The sequence below is a fragment of the Canis lupus genome, chromosome 29 (genome assembly GCF_048164855.1).
Source record: "Canis lupus baileyi chromosome 29, mCanLup2.hap1, whole genome shotgun sequence".
NCBI classification, from domain to species: domain Eukaryota; kingdom Metazoa; phylum Chordata; class Mammalia; order Carnivora; family Canidae; genus Canis; species Canis lupus.
The window spans coordinates 27,419,179-27,433,961 of record NC_132866.1 but is presented as its reverse complement, the minus strand read 5'-3'; the positions used below and the strand labels follow the sequence as shown (position 1 = coordinate 27,433,961).

At 58.0% G+C, this 14,783-nt stretch overlaps 1 protein-coding gene across 1 annotated transcript; it reads right to left on the bottom strand.

Moving 5' to 3' along the window:
• Positions 1–1,501: 1,501 nt before the first annotated feature.
• Positions 1,502–4,163, bottom strand: LBX1 (ladybird homeobox 1). Its single transcript, XM_072804732.1, has 2 exons — positions 3,802–4,163; positions 1,502–3,100 (listed from the first exon to the last, which is right to left on the bottom strand). Exons 1-2 carry the CDS (start codon positions 4,124–4,126, stop codon positions 2,580–2,582), a joined length of 846 nt encoding a protein of 281 aa, XP_072660833.1. The 5' UTR covers positions 4,127–4,163; the 3' UTR covers positions 1,502–2,579.
• Between the last annotated feature and the right edge of the window lie 10,620 nt (positions 4,164–14,783).

The window sequence follows — 14,783 nt, the reverse complement described above, 5'->3', positions numbered from 1 at the left end:
TGCGCACGGCGGGCGCAGATGCCCGGGTGACCGCCGCGCCGCGGTCCCCGCGCCGCCTTTGTGCCGGGGAGGCGCGCGCGGGGACCTAATCCATCAAATTGTCTACAAATTGTGAAGAAAATTCAAAAACCATATGGTCGCCAGCGCCGGCGCACTCTGGGCTGCGGAGGGCCGCGGCCGCGCCCGCACCCGGAGCCGCGGGGGGCTGGGCCCGGCTATTGTCGCCTGTCAGCGGCCGCCCGGGTCCATTCGTCCCGGCCTTCATGGTCCGCGCTCCGAATTACAGACCCATCCATCCTGAGAGAGGGCGATTTATGTCGCCCGGGAGGATCCGGCCGCACGCCCGCCTGGCTGCCCCGCTGCCTCTCCTCCTTACGTTCTCTCCTCTCGCTTCTCCCCCTTTCCCATTCCCTTTCCATTCCCTTCTTCTCCGTTTCTGTCTCTCTGTCTCCGTCTCTCCTTGTGAAGCTTTTCCTCTTTCTCCACCCCCCGCCCCCGCGCGCCCTGTGGCTCTCGCTTTCTGGCTCTGCTTTTGGAGTGTCTTTCTGTGCTTGTTCTGTTTCTCTCTGTCTCTTAGTTTCCTCCTGGACACGCACGCTCCCGACTCAGGCCCCGGGGCCCCATCGCCTGCCCGAGACCAGATGCGCATTTCTCACATCAATTTTGCGGAGAAAGAGAGCCGAGCGGCCCGGAGGCGGGACCCTCCTTTGGTGACAGCGGCCACTCGCCAGCCGAACGAAAACAAAAGCCCAGAGAGAAACCCGCTCTGTCCGGAAAAGTAAAAGCTGCCTGCGTCCCTGCCCTGGCCGCCCTCAGGGCGCGGGGACTCCAGAGAGTCCTGGGGAGATGGATGTCTCTGCCCGCAGCCGAGTTGGGGGGGGATAGAATCTGTGAATGTTACCAGAAATTCACCCCAACTCTCAAACGCTTCGGGCTCACACCTCCCCGTGCTCGTGTGCGCGATTCAGCTTGCCCTTGGTGCCTCGTTTTTCCTCCTGTCCCCAAAGGCAAGGCCCTCTGGCAGAACCAAAACTTGGGAGCCCTCGGGCTGCACTCTGCTGCGGACCGAGAGATACCTGCGTCCACCTGACGCTTAGCCCGAGTCCCGCAGAGTGGGGAAGAAATGCCCTGGGGTGCAGGTGGGATGCCAGCCGCAGGGCAAGTCCTCCCCCCCAACCTTTACCCTTCTCGAAATTAATTTTCCAGTCGTGGCGCCCCTAATGTACGCACTCTTTCTCCCAGCAATGCACGCCTCACTTTTTACCCGGACCTGACGAAGCCCGCTTCTCTCGCCCCCACCTCCAATTTGGTAGCTGCCGCGTGTTTCTGGGCGAGAGGCGCTTCACCTCCTGCTTTCCCCTCACCCCTTATTCTCGAGCCTGCCCTGAAACTCCTCCATATCTCCAAGGCCTGGGCAGCCGGCAGCGAGCAGCGGCGAGACACGGAGTCGGCCGCGGCTTCCCTGAATAGGGCCCACTCATTCAGACACGGTCACCGCCGGTTCTAGTAAAATGGCAAAGACTTTATTTATCGGAGAAAGAGGCCTTGGGTACAGTCCGGGGCAGAGAGGGCAGGGCAGGAGCAGGGAAGGGGCACGCGGGACCCACCCTCATCGAGTCGCCCTTGTCTGGCCAAGTAGAGCTAGGAGCAGGGCGTTGGAGACTGCAATCAGACCCAGAGCTGCGGAGGAGGTGGGGTGAGGGCTTCGGGTGGCCTCCTCTCAGTCTCTGTCACATGCAAAAAAATTCTAAAAAGAGTAAAAAATAATTCTAGGGCTTTGGGTTCCATTTTAGTTGGCTGATTGGCTGGATTTCCCCCTGCTTTGTCCCTAAGACCCGGACCCCAGCAGTCAATCCAAGGAAACCGAGAGAGGGAGGAGGAATCTTAAAAATAGCGTTAGTGGGCATCAGGAGGCAGAAATGGCATCGAAAACAGACTTTTGGGGACGGGGATGGGGGAGAGAAAAGATCGATTTGAAACTTGCAAGTCAGGACCCCGGCTGTCCCCCTCAGCCCCTTCCCACGAGGGGAAAAAGGTTAGAAGGAAATAAAAGAAGTCAACTGCAATAGGCCTAGGGAGGCGAGGGAGGAGGAAAAGGGCCAGTGCATTCGCCACATGCAGAGAAAAATTAAAACAGTTGGGGCGGGCCCCCTCCTCCAGACCGCGGGGTTAAGTGTTCGTTACCCTCGATACTGCCTCGCCCTCAGCAAACCCGGCAGCCTGAGAGCTTTGAAAACGTGGAAATCTCCGAGATTTTAAAAAAATAAAAGAAAGAAAAAAGTCAGGCTGAGGTGGGAAGAACCCGCTATATAAGTTTAAATATTTATACAGAAGCCATACAGAATTGCACGGCGAGGGCTCCCGGGGCGGCCGAGGCCGCTCGCAGCGGCCGGCCCGGCCGGCCAGCCCGGGTTTATTGCTTCGAGAGGGAGGAGGCGGCTGCCGGGAGCTGAGTCCGGGCCAGGGACGGGAGAGAAGGCGGGAGTTGCAGAGGAGGTCCCAGCTCCCCTCGGCGGTCCGGGAGGCGGCGGGCGTACCGGCGCTAGGGGCCCGGCGCGGCGGAAGATCCCGGGCGCGGCTCAATCGTCCACGTCGATCTCTTCGTCTTCCTCGTCCTCTGAGCAGTCCTGGCTGCTAGCCGGCTGGTCCGTGAGCGGGGAGGCGGGAGAGAGCTGCAGGGGCCCGGCGCCCGGGGCCTGCTGGGCGCCTGGAGGGAGCGCGGGAGAGCCAGGCCTCGACTTGGCCCTGCCGCAGCCGCCGCCCCCGCCGCCCGCGGCCTCCGAGTTCTGCTCGAGTTCGGCCAGTGCCACGATGTCCATCTGCCCGCTGGGGCCCAGTTTCTTGGCGGACTCCACGTCGGCCTTCATCTCCTCCAGATCCCGCTTGAGCTTGGCGCGCCGATTCTGGAACCAGGTGATGACCTGAGCGTTGGTGAGGCCCAGCTGCTGCGCGATTTGGTCGCGATCGGCGGGGGACAGGTACTTCTGGTAGAGGAAGCGCTTCTCCAACTCGTAGATCTGGTGGTTGGTGAAGGCTGTTCGCGACTTTCGCCGCTTCTTAGGGGTCTGCCGCTGCCCAAAGATGGTCATCCCGTCGCGGCCTGCGAGGAAACCATAGTATAGGCTTGCGCCAGGGGAGAGGAGACCACACCCCGGCTCTCGCTCACCCCACCCAGGCCCCTGCGGCCTGAGGTCTGCTGCAGTTCCCTTTTCGGACTTGATTCGGCCTGCGGGACTAGGGCAAGCCTCGCCTAAGGCAAACCTTCTAACCTCCAACTCTTGTCTACTGGGAGTCTCTAGGAAAAATTGTTTTAGTCTCTGCTCCCCACCCAAGAGTTGATTTGAAAGAACCAAGGTCGCCAGAGCACAACGAAGCCAGACAGGGACGCCCTGACTGCCGGGTGAATGTTGGTTCTATACCTCTTCCCAATCACCTCGACTCTATCCTTATCCAAAAGATCCAAGCTGAAAGGATCTCCGTTCCCCAACCCAGGAACAGGGCAAGGAGCGCCCAGGCCACTGGGAACAGGAGGGAGCCAAGCAGAGCAGGCAAACTGCGGAGAGATCTTGGGTTTCTGCCACCCCTCCTGGGTCACTGAACTCTGGCCTATCCAGAGGTCCCTAGGAAATAGGGTTTGGGTCCTGTCCCACTCATTTCCACTCCCAGCGGCAGCAGCTTGGGCTGGAGAGCCCTGACGGCAGGCGCGGGAGGAGGTGGGCAGAGGCACAGGGCACAAAGAGTAGGGCACGGGGAGCGGGTCGTGGGGTACTGGGAGCAGGGGAACCCAGCAGCGGCGCCTACCTTCGGCTGCCTGCAGGACGCTGACCTCCAGCCCCTTAAAGGTCTTGCTGGCGAGCTCCTCCAGCGCGCACAGCGGCGAGGTCTGCGAGAGCAGCGCGCGGCCCGCCAGGGGCAAGCCGCCCGGCGCGTGCTTGTCCGCGGCCGCCAGCAGGTGCGCCGCCCCGCACAGCGAGTAACTTCTCCGCACAGACGGCTTGTTGAGGATGTCCTCGATGCTGAACGGAGTCAGCGGCTTGTTGGAGTTGGCGGGTGGCGGCAGGTGATCCAGCGGGCTGCGCCGCCGCTCTTCCCCCGGCGCCGCCTTGCCATCCTCCTTGGAAGTCATCTCGGCCTCGTTTGGGGGCCCGGCCGGGGCGGCTCGGGACGCGGGGACCCAGCCCGCGGGCAGCTCGGGCGCCGGGCGGCGCGGGTGGGTGGCAGCGGCGGGCGGGAAGGAGGCCGCGCCGGCCAGGCGCGGGGCCGGGCGCGGGGCCGGGCGCGGGGCCGATTAGCGCAGCGGCAGAGGCGAGCAGAGCCGCACGGGGCCCCGGGAGGAGGGTGCTGACGCGGGCGCCGCCGCCGCCGGGGCTTCCAGCAATCCGGGGCCCGAGCCGGGACGCGCCGCGCGGGGCTCCAGTTTCGCCAGCCCCGGTGCTATTTAAAGGTGTCAGGTGGCTCCGCGGCGGCTCCTGGCCCCGGGTCCTGGCGGCGGCAGTTGGAAAAGCCGAGGCGAGGGCGCCGATCCCGTACTGCGAGGGGAGGCGGAGAGATGGGGCAATTGACTATTGCTAACAAGTTAGCCTTGATCGAGGAGTAATCAATTATCTGCAGCGGCACTTCTCTATTTCTCTCTCCTTTCTCCCTTTCTCCTCTCTCTTCTTTCTCTCTGTTCTCTCTCTTCCTGTTCTCTCTCCCTCTCTCTCTCTCTCTCTTCTCTCTTCTCTGCTCCCCCCCGTCTCTCTCCTTCTCTTCCTCTCCCTCGCCCTCTCTTTCACTCTCTGTCTGTCCAATGCAGGCGGCTCTAAGTTGGGAAGCTCATTAATTAGCGGGCCGGGGGTAGGAGGAGCCGGCTGGAATTAGCCTGCCTAATGCGCCTGTCAGTCCGGGCGCTGCGCCGCGCTCGGCCCGAGCTGTTTGTAAATTACATTAGCGGCGCCTTTATTGCACCCGAACCTCGGGCGACTCAAAAGCCGCCGCCCCCACCCCAAACTGCGAGCCTCGCTCCCGGCGCACCCGCCTCCCGCCCGCCTGGCTGCGATGGTAGCGCTGGCCCGGAGGTCTCAGGCTCTCCGACCCGGGATTTGGCGCCCGAGAAGGGCGGTGTGAGCCCAGCCGGAGAGGGACGGCCGCCGCGCGGGCCAGGTAAGACCCGGAGCCTGGGTGGGCCCCGCCGCCGCCCAGTGCGGACTTTGCCCAGCTCTCAAGGACCCAGCCTCCCTACCCCCTCGACCCTCTTTTCGGTCACCCCCGGCCTCAGTCCGAACGCCTGGGGAAAGGGAATCCGCAGCTTCCAGGCTGGCCCGCGGGAGGTCCGTGCGGGTACTGCAGCCCTGGGTGAAGCGACACGGGACAGGGGTGGAGGACCCCAGGGGTTGGGGGAGGGGGTCTGAGGGCTTAGTCTTCCCAGCGGGTAGGCTGAGGGGGTTAGTTATTGGTGGCTCCAGGCACCTTTCCCCTCGGCCTGAGCCCGAAGCTACAACCTTACCTCTTCCGGCAGTCTTGCACACTCCTCGGGCCACGGCTCTCCCGGCCCACTGGGGCCACGGCCCTCCTGGTGACCGGCGCCCGACCGGGCAGCCCGGCCGGTTGCCTGGGCTAACGGGGCCGGCTCGGGGCCTCCCCGCTGAGCTCTGCCCAGGCCCCGGCCGGGGCCCCGCTGCCGGCCCCGCCCAGCCCAGCGCCGGGCTCCAGTACACCGCCCGACTCCAGCTGTTCCGGATGCGGGGCGGGGGCCCGAAGGGGGCCGGGCCAGGGCTGGGGCTGCGCTCCCAGGAACCCGCAGGGAAGCCGGGTTCGAGTCAGACTGGGGGCTGGGAACCCTCCGGGGCCGACTCCGTGTACATCAGGCGAGCATTTGTGCGCATCGGTATTTGAATGTGTTTACGTTTTTGAATATGTACGTTTGTGTGGAGTTCGCAATGTGTATATTTGTGTAAACATATGTAACCTGTGGGCATTTAGGTGTATTTGAACCCTACTTATATCTTTCATTCCCCAGAGACACCCAAAGGGGCTGTACCCCAGGCTCCTTTTACTCTTGCTTCCCTCCCCTGGTTTGTATGGGACCCTTGGCCCCACCACCCTATTCTTCCCTGTCTGCGCCTGAAGAAAGGACGGGAGCAAGAAGGGGCTGGAGCCAAGGGAGCTGTTTCTCTCCCCACATACAGCCTCAGCCCTTTTCCTGGCTTTGTTTGTAAACTCCTGGGCAAGCAGTGTGGTTTGGCAGCCCTGCTTAGTCAAGAGAAGGGCCCAGAGAGGCCCCTGCAGAGCACTGTGGCCCAGCCTAGAGGTTAGGATGGGGAGAATAGGACCTTTTGGGCTTCCTGGGCCCCATTAGTACTGTCCCAGAGAGGGAGGGAGCCGAGCTGGGCTGCAGGGCAGGGGACAGGTTCTCTCCCTGGATGCCTCCAGCATAGGGGCCTCTGCACAGCAGAGATTGGTTTCTTTATCTCCTGTTTAGTTGTTTGTTTGAAACATGCTTGCAGCTCCCCAGAGTAAAAGGGACAGTGTAGGGAGAAAAAATTCCTGTATTGGGACCCCAGTGCCTGCCCTCACCCTGTTTGGGAGTATTGGGAAGTGTTATTTACCCTTGTTCCCGTCTTTTTCCTGTTTTTGCGGGGAGGACAGGTGCTCAGAGGCAGGAATGGTGAGAATGGGATTCTCAGTTCCCCCAGAGCCACAGAACTGTCCTTAAAGCAGGCTTGTCTCTAGTGCATCAGCGCTTCTCTGGAGCCATGAGGTGACGCTGGGCCCTGCAACAGTGGAGTCAGAGGTGAAAGAGGTGGACAGGGACCTGGGAGAGAAGGTGCCTGGGAGCCTGATGGACTCTGATGGCTTGGAAGCTTGGGGACCCTAAGGGGTCCGCCTTCTCTCACTTTCTGCTCTCAGGGTCCTGCCTCTGCCTCTGGCCTCTAGCCCTTTCCTGCTATAACTCCAAAAGCCCTGACCCAGAGCCCCAGGCAAGCCACATCCTCCATGCTAGAGAGGAGGCCTCTCCAGATCAGGGAAGAGGAACATTTGAGGCCCTATCCTGGAAGAAGCTCCATCTCTTAACCCCCCCGGCCATTCTTCCTGGCTGCACCTGCTATTGGTCTGCAGGACAGGAGCTTAAGGACAACCTTGCTGTTGTCCCTTTCCCAGTCTCTCAGGAACAGTGGAGTTCAGTGTTACTGTGAAGCTGCCAGGAAGGTGAGGAATGTGAATTTGGGGAGCTCTGGGGCAGGAGCACAGAATTCCTTCAATGGAGCCCTGTTTCCAGGGATCTTTAGTCTTTGGCCACATCATGTCAAAGTGGACAGGACATTCCACAGTCATCTGCTATATTACCTCTTAAACCCACTGTGGCTAAACCTCTTTTTCCTGAGGCTCAATCAGAAGGCTTTGTTTTTAGCCTAATTGGTTGGACTCTCAGCAAAACAGCTCCAGCAGGCACAGCTGGGGGTTCAGGGGGCATATGGTGCCACACACCCATTTTGTTGCTTAGGGTCCCCTATTTCTATTGTCTTATCCAGGTTATGTTCAAAAAACAGGTCGACTGTCCCACCGACCTTTCCCCAACCCTGAGGTTTTCCCCTACTCCACACCCAGTGTGTGGGCTAAGATCTTCTGAACTCTCAGAAACCCAGATCTCCTGGCTCCCCCGGACTCCTCCAGCACAGCAGGGGGCTATATCTTGGGTTTGCAGTCAGACTCCCTCCCTCTCCTCCTTGAGAGGGAGATCCTTGAGGGCAGGGACCTTGATCTAGGGACTCTATCCATCCCAGACCTGCGCAGGCAGGCTGATACCTGGTGCTCTCCCTGTACTGGTTGAATGAGTTTTTATTGAGCAAATGGAGTATAAATGATGGTGTATTGTGGAGGGGGAAGGCTTGGGCCTTGACTTTCCTCTCTCAGAGGAGTTCTGGAGATGGTGAAAATTAAGGGAGTAATTCAGGGGCTGTGGGGGGCGTGGGGAGAGATGAGGGGAAGAACTCCGCCACTGCTTTCTAGGCTCTATCCTGCCCAAGCCACCTTCCTGGGATCCAAGGCTGAATTGGGAAGACACTGTGGGGTCTCCCACCCCCAGTCAGCTGAGTTAGTGTCCTCTCCCATGAAGCTGGAAGCATTTGATCCCTGGCGTCTGCTGCACAGGGAATGCCTGTATTCAGAGCCTGGTTTATACGGTATCCTGACTCCCAAATTCCTGCTTGCTACCTAAATGGCCAGGGTCCAGCCTTATTCTGTCTTCAGTGGAAGGGGAAGAGATTAGTCTGGCAAAAATCTGCTTTCCCCCTAGTTCAGTGACTATTTCAGACAAAGAAGAGGGAAAGAGCATTGCATGAATTGCCAGGAAAAGGGGACCCAGTAGAATCAAACAAAATGAGTTATTCCTTAGCATAAGAGAATAATTCAAGTAAACTCCCAAAGGTTTGGTCAGCTTTAATCCAGATTGTTTTGGTAGCACCATTTGTTTCCAGATTATTTGTGTAAGCACCAGTCAGAGCTCCCCTCAGAGAGAAATGTTCTGACACTGGTTGAAAGGAGTTAACTTGACCACCAATTGGGATTATTTTAGTTCCCCAGGGACCTGCTACTCTGACACTCCTTGTGGAATTCAGAGAGTGTTTCTTCTGATGTAGAAGTAGACTCCAATAGATGGCCTCCTGCCTTCCTGACTGAACCAGGACTGCCCACTTGGTTTTTATTTTCTGCCCTGGGCCACCTTCAGCAGTAACAACAACAATAACCATGACAATAAACACCATAAGCCCTTACTGTGTACCTGGCTTTAGGCTAAGAGTTTTATTCATTTCATTTATTACTCACAACCCTGTGAGGTAGTAGCTACTTTACCCCAAGTTTATATATAAGGAAAATGAGTCCCAGAGAAGTTAAGTAACCCATCCAAAGTCACACAGCCTGTTTTGGAAAAATTAGGATTTGAAGACTGATTTTTCTGACTCTAATTGTAATCCCAGAACGATGGGGGTTTTTACCCAGAGACACCCCCCCTTCCCCCCACCCCCCGCCTTGTGCAGGGTTCTTTGAATGGGCTTCCAGGGCTCTACAGGTCCCAGAAATTGTGTGTAAAATTATGTGAGTCCAAGTGGGCACACTTTTCCAGGGGCGATATTACATAACACACTGGACTCTCTAAAGGGGTTGGAGATCCAGAAAAGGATCAGACCAATACGGGAAGTGGGGGAGAGAAGCTACCTACCTGTAGGTCTGGGGAGCAGGGAGCCAGGTGCTCCAAAATTCAGGCCAAGCTCCAAGCCTGCTTCTGGACCTGTCCGGCTCTCTGTGGCCACTGGCTCTCAGGACCTCATCAGGCTAAGAGAGGCGGGGGCAGAGACCTTGGCTAGGGCACTGCTTTGGGGAGCATCTCCTCCTGCTCTTCCCCCACCGCTTCTTTTGTGAACTCCAGAGGGTGGTGAAAGGATGGCTACACCACCTGGGCCAACTCCTTCCAGGCACTTCAGCCCTACATGGGGGATGCCCTTTGGAAATGTGGGGGGCGGAGGGCATGGACAGACCACTTAGTGATAAAGACAGGTAGGAAAAAAAACAGACAGGTAGAAGGATGCTTGGGTGACTCAGTGGTTGAGCATCCACCTTCGGCTTAGGACGAGATCCTGGAATCTGGGATTGAGTCCCACAACAGGCTCCTTGCAGGGAACCTGATTCTCCCTCTGCCTGTGTCTCTGCCTCCCTCTGTGTGTCTCTCATGAATACATAAATAATTTTTTAAAAAAGAAAAAGACAAGTAGAGACAGTAAGAGACAGTTCCCAGGAGGTGCTCATGACCCACAAGACCATACTCTGCAGTCTCCAGAACATCCCTCTTTTTTGGCTCCAAGCCTTTGCTCCCCTCAACTGGAGTCAGAAGAGTATCACTCCCCTTCCTTGTACCTTCTGCTTGGTTTTTAGTGCTCAGCTATCTTGGGGAAACTGCCCTGGTCTGTTCAGTTCCTCCGTGCTCCTGAGCACAACTGCCCCTGGAATCTATCAGATTGTCAGGAACTTGCTGGTTTATCTGTCTGTCCTTCCACCCCTCTCTCCACCTGGCTATGGGAGGAAAGGTGCCTGCACCTTCTCTCCATGCCCTGTGCCAGCCTGGCATATACCACAGGCTCTTTATGCATGTGTTGAGTGAATAAACTATACGAATGAATAATAAGAGACAAAAGAGAGAGCCAGGCAGGGACTTCATTCAGCCTGGGCTCCAGAAAGAGGACCAGAGCTGTGAGGGAAGGGTACGTGCATTGTTTAGCCAGCTGTGTGCAGATGTGTGAGGCGCCCCTGCTGCTTATACCTCTAACATGCACAGAGGGGCACAGAGAAGTCATTCTTTAATGCTTTTTGGCTATGGAGGGTGGAGGGTGGAGGGTGGAGGGTGGAGGGAGGTCCTGGGCTCTGCAGCCAGCTGTGGTGTGGCCTGATTCAGGAATGGAGTTTGTTCTCTCTCTCTCTCTCTCTCTCTCTCTCTCATTTTCTACAGGATTGAGCCCCCACCATGTTTTGGGCCCAGAAGCAGAGAGGAAGAACAGACAGAAGAAGGAGGGTAATGGGCAGGGAGGAGTGGCAGGAGACACACACCCCCATCCCAGTAGCCCAGGGGACTATGAAGAGAGTAAAGGATGAGGGGGGGAGGGGGAGTCTGTTTCTGTCCCAGTGGAGGTGGCATTTGTATTGAGTTTTAAAAACCCAGGAGCTTTTGAGTAGGTGCAGAAGCCAGGACCATTTTCCAGGGAAGAGTAACAGCCAGGCCAGAAGCCAGGAGTGGCCACCCAGGGGGGAGCCAGAGTGTCCCCCTTTGTTTCCTTCCTCTGCTGCAGAGCAGCAAGTTGCTAGCATGGGGTTGAAATCTTTGGTCCCTTGTGCACCCCCGTTAGGTGCACAGCCTGCGGCTGGTGGGCTCCTGGGATGGCTGTTACCCACTGCAGGGGGTTAGCAGAGTTAGAGAGGCTGCATCCCCGGCCCTTGCTGTTCCTGGACCTACCATGGGGCTCCGTTCCCCTTGCTATCTACAGAAGCTCCAACAGTTGACCCTCTCTCTCACTAACCTAGCTGGCCCAGGAACTCTTGGGTCTGAGCAAAGCCACTAATGCTGGTCAGTGCTACCCATTCCACAGACGTGTCATTCTCTGTGGCTCACCAGGCTGCAGGCCCCTATGGGGCCTGGGCGAGGGCAAGGGGGCTAGGAGAAACAGAAGCCGGGAAAGGCAAGGAGGCCCAGGAACGGGCGGTGGCTGCTCAGCGGCTCAGGAAAGGCCTGAGTCAGGCTTCTCATAATAAACTGCGCGTGAATAATTCAGCAGCCAGTGCGGGGGGGCTCATTGCAATGCCGCCGCCAGCTCAGCCCCTCGCCTTCCCGCTGAGGGGAGGGGGTCACTAACGCGAGGGACAGGGGGAGCCAGGTAGAAGACCCCCTGCCTGCCCCAATCCCGGATTCGGCAGGGGTCCCAGAAGTCCCAGACAACTCGGGGTCGATCTCCTCCGCTCCCCAAAGGTCAGGGGGCTGCCTGCAGGGCGGCGTTGCTCCAGCTAAACTGCTCTCCAGACCCTGGTCAAGAGAACTCAGGCGGCAGAACCAGAATAGGGGATTGCGGGGGCAACCTTCGGAGGAGAGCCGAGCTGCGGCAGTGCCCAACTGCGCGGAAGATGCGGGCGGCTTGGCTCTGAACAAGGTGAAGAAGGCTGGCTGGGGCCCCTTCTCTGAGCCCGGATGCCCTGAGGCTACTTCAGCAGGCCGAGATGTCCCTTTTTATCGGAGCGAAACTCCCGGGAAGCCGCAGGATCCTCCATTCGCGGTGAACCCCAGGTTACCCCGCCTCTCTCCGGAGTCGCCTTTCTCTGGACCCCTGGATCCAATTCCTGTTGGTCAGCGGTCGCGTGGCTGTGGGGGGGGGGGGGGGGGAGGGGAGGGGAGGAAGCCCCAGGCTGCCTGTTCCGAGAGAGAGGCTAATTTCAAAGTACCTGCAGCCTTATTTCGTTTCTGTGAAATCACTTCCCCTTGGCTATTCCACTTCCCACCGGTCCCTGGGTTTCTGATATCCAGGGATCACATCCCATCAAACATCTACAGGGGCTTAATTCCTCCAGCTCTTTCTTATGCTCCTTCACTTCCATTAGCTCGACCTCATCCTCTGTGCAGCAGGCTCCATACCCCTAGGTGCTGAACCTCCCACCCAGACCCTCACATTGGCCCTGCTGGCCTGCCAGGAGCCCAGGGCAGCTCCAACAAGGCCCTCAGTCTGGTCTTCACTGGTGTTCCAGGCAGCCATACCAGAATTCGCAGGGGTGGTGGTGGAAGGCAACTCATTTCCTCCCTGGCCCACTCCACACTCCCGCCAGTCTACTGCCCAGGCTTCCTCCTCTTCCTCATCCCTCTGCCCCCAGGCATTTTTCTCACTGGCTTTTTCCTTAAGTGAGGTGTAGTCAACCCCAGCCTCTGGCCCCTGGGGAGGCTTGGGCTGACTCTGCCTCTCCAGTCCTCAGTTGAAATGCTGGGTTAATGGCCAAATTTCCAATGCCTTCTGCAGCAGGACCACCTGAGTGTCTTTGCAGAGGCAGGTGAGAAGGCTGATGGCACCATGACCTCAGACAACTCCACTCCAGGCCAGCTGTGTGATCTTGGGTAAGTCTCTTAACCACTCTGAGCTTTGATGGGGCAAAAATCAGGAGGTTTAGGGAAAGAGATGGGAGACTAAGCCTTTTAATTCGTTTAAGAATAAGGGTTGCCTTCTTTGGGGCCTGAGGAGGAAGTGAAGTTTGGGAGAATTGTAGGTCTGGAATGGCCGTTTATTTTAACGAATATTTCGGCTGGTAGCTGCTTTTTATTTTTCTTTTATGGCTGATAGGTGCCAGGCATTAGAAACTTTCTCTCCCATCCTCACCAGGTCTTGGTTTTACCAGAGAGGAAACTGAGATTAAGATCACCTCCTGCTGGTCAGTGCGGAAGGTGAGGTTCCAACCCATATCCAGCTGGAGGCAGTCTTTTTATGCCACGCAGTTTGCCTTAGATTGGTGAATTGAGGCCTCCCAGGGCTGGCTAAGACTGAAGCTTTGAGGGGTTGGGCTGAATCTTCAAGTGTTCCCTTCTTTCCACCCTGGGTGAGCTTTGAAATTCTTGTTTTTAGGTAAACGAGTTTGGCGGCTCCCAGAGAAGTATGGAAATAAGACCCAGTGAGAGACGTCTGGCAGGTTATGGGAACAGCCTCTGGGACAGGACAGGGAGGACAGTGTTTCTCCAAAGCCCAGCCCTGGGAGGTGGTGGTAGCAGGGCCAAGGTGGAAGCCATCGCTCCCTGAGTCTTTCCTCCGAGCACTCTACCCATCCGCTCCTGAGTCTGTCTGTCCCCTGGGGCCTATGTCCCCAGAAGTCCTGGTCAGAGGGAGACAAGGAGCACTAGGGAGAGGGCACCCGGCTCAGGGCAGAGGTATGGCCGGACCAACCCCACACTCTTTCAGACTTTCCAGGGGCCCTTCTCTGGGGTAGGGTCTTCCTAGCTGCAGGAAGTGGGACTGGCTGTGGGGGAGCAGAGGTGCGCAGGCTGGAAGCGCGGGCCTGGGGTCCCCTGGCTGGGCAGGGAAGAGCTGGACTCTGGCTCCCCGGCGACCCGTCCTGAGCTCCCGCTGCAAGGTCGCCCCGTCGCAGCCCCGATAGGCCATGCGTCCCTCGGCACAAGTCCCATTATATTGTATTTATGTTTCACTTTATTGGTTTTTTTCTCTCTTATTATTGTCTCACTCTGGGGGAGGCAAAGGATATAATATATTCATCTTTATTATACCAAATCTGTGTGAAGCATTTAATAAAACGCTGTTTCCCCACAGCCAGGGATATTAGTGTGAGCTATTCTTAAGTTAACGCTCCGTACGGGGGCGCGTCCGCCACAGCGCCTGCTGCTGGCCGCCCGGGGAGCGCGCAGGCCCCCGCCTGGTTCGCCCGGAGCCCACCCTGAGCGCCCGTCGGGCCGGCTGTGGCCCCGCCTGGGAGGAGGGCCTCGGAAGAGCCGGGCCAGGCCCCCACCCCGCGCTTCTAACAGACCCGGGGCCTCCGTCTGTGCCTGCGGGGGGCGGAGGCGGGGCGGGAAACAAGGGTTACTATCCCCTTTCCTCTCGGGACTCCTCGCGGGGAGGCCGAAGAAGCCGTGGGGGTGGACAGGGCTTTATAAACAGGAAGGAAAAAAAGCAAGTATTTGTCGAGAGGGGCCCAGCGACGGCCATAGAGAAACGGGGGGGCTACAACAAAAGTGTTTCTTTGTAGGCAACGTAGAACCTCAAGTAGGGCCCCAGCCCAGGCTGGGGAGCAGAGCCCAGGTTTGTGTGTTTCGGGGCTTCACCAGTTGCCGCTGGTGAAGGCAACTCGATGCAGGAGAGCTCTTGGACGGTCACAGTGGGCTCTCCCTCGGTTCTCCCTGTAGGCAGGCAGGCAGGCAGTCGTTGTGATCCAATTCACAGCTCAGGCCTTGAGACTCAGAAAGGTCGAGTGGCTTGCTTGAGGTGACCCAGCTGGAATGTAGCGCAGCGGGTCATACAGTCTTCAGACTCTGCTTCCTTCCTACCCCAGCCCTTCCACTCCCTACCTTCCTCCTCTCTCCCTTCCCCACCTCCATCCTCCAGGGTTTTCCATGGCCTGTAAGCTTTATAGTTTGGCTTTCTATGGATGCACATAAGAAGGAGGAACAGTCGCATGAATTTCCATATCCAGGCTCACTGCCCACTGCCCCTCAGAGCCCACTGCCTGGGTTCTTTCAGGGCTCAGATTGGGAACACCAGCCTTACTCTTAGGCCCTTGTA

Bases quoted from the DNA above. Each gene is read 5' to 3' on its own strand.
- LBX1 (XM_072804732.1), bottom strand. From the start codon at position 4,126: ATGACTTCCAAGGAGGATGGCAAGGCGGCGCCGGGGGAAGAGCGGCGG. The intron at 3,101-3,801 runs GTAGGCGCCGCT...GTTTCCTCGCAG, and splicing joins CGTCCTGCAGGCAGCCGAAG to GCCGCGACGGGATGACCATC.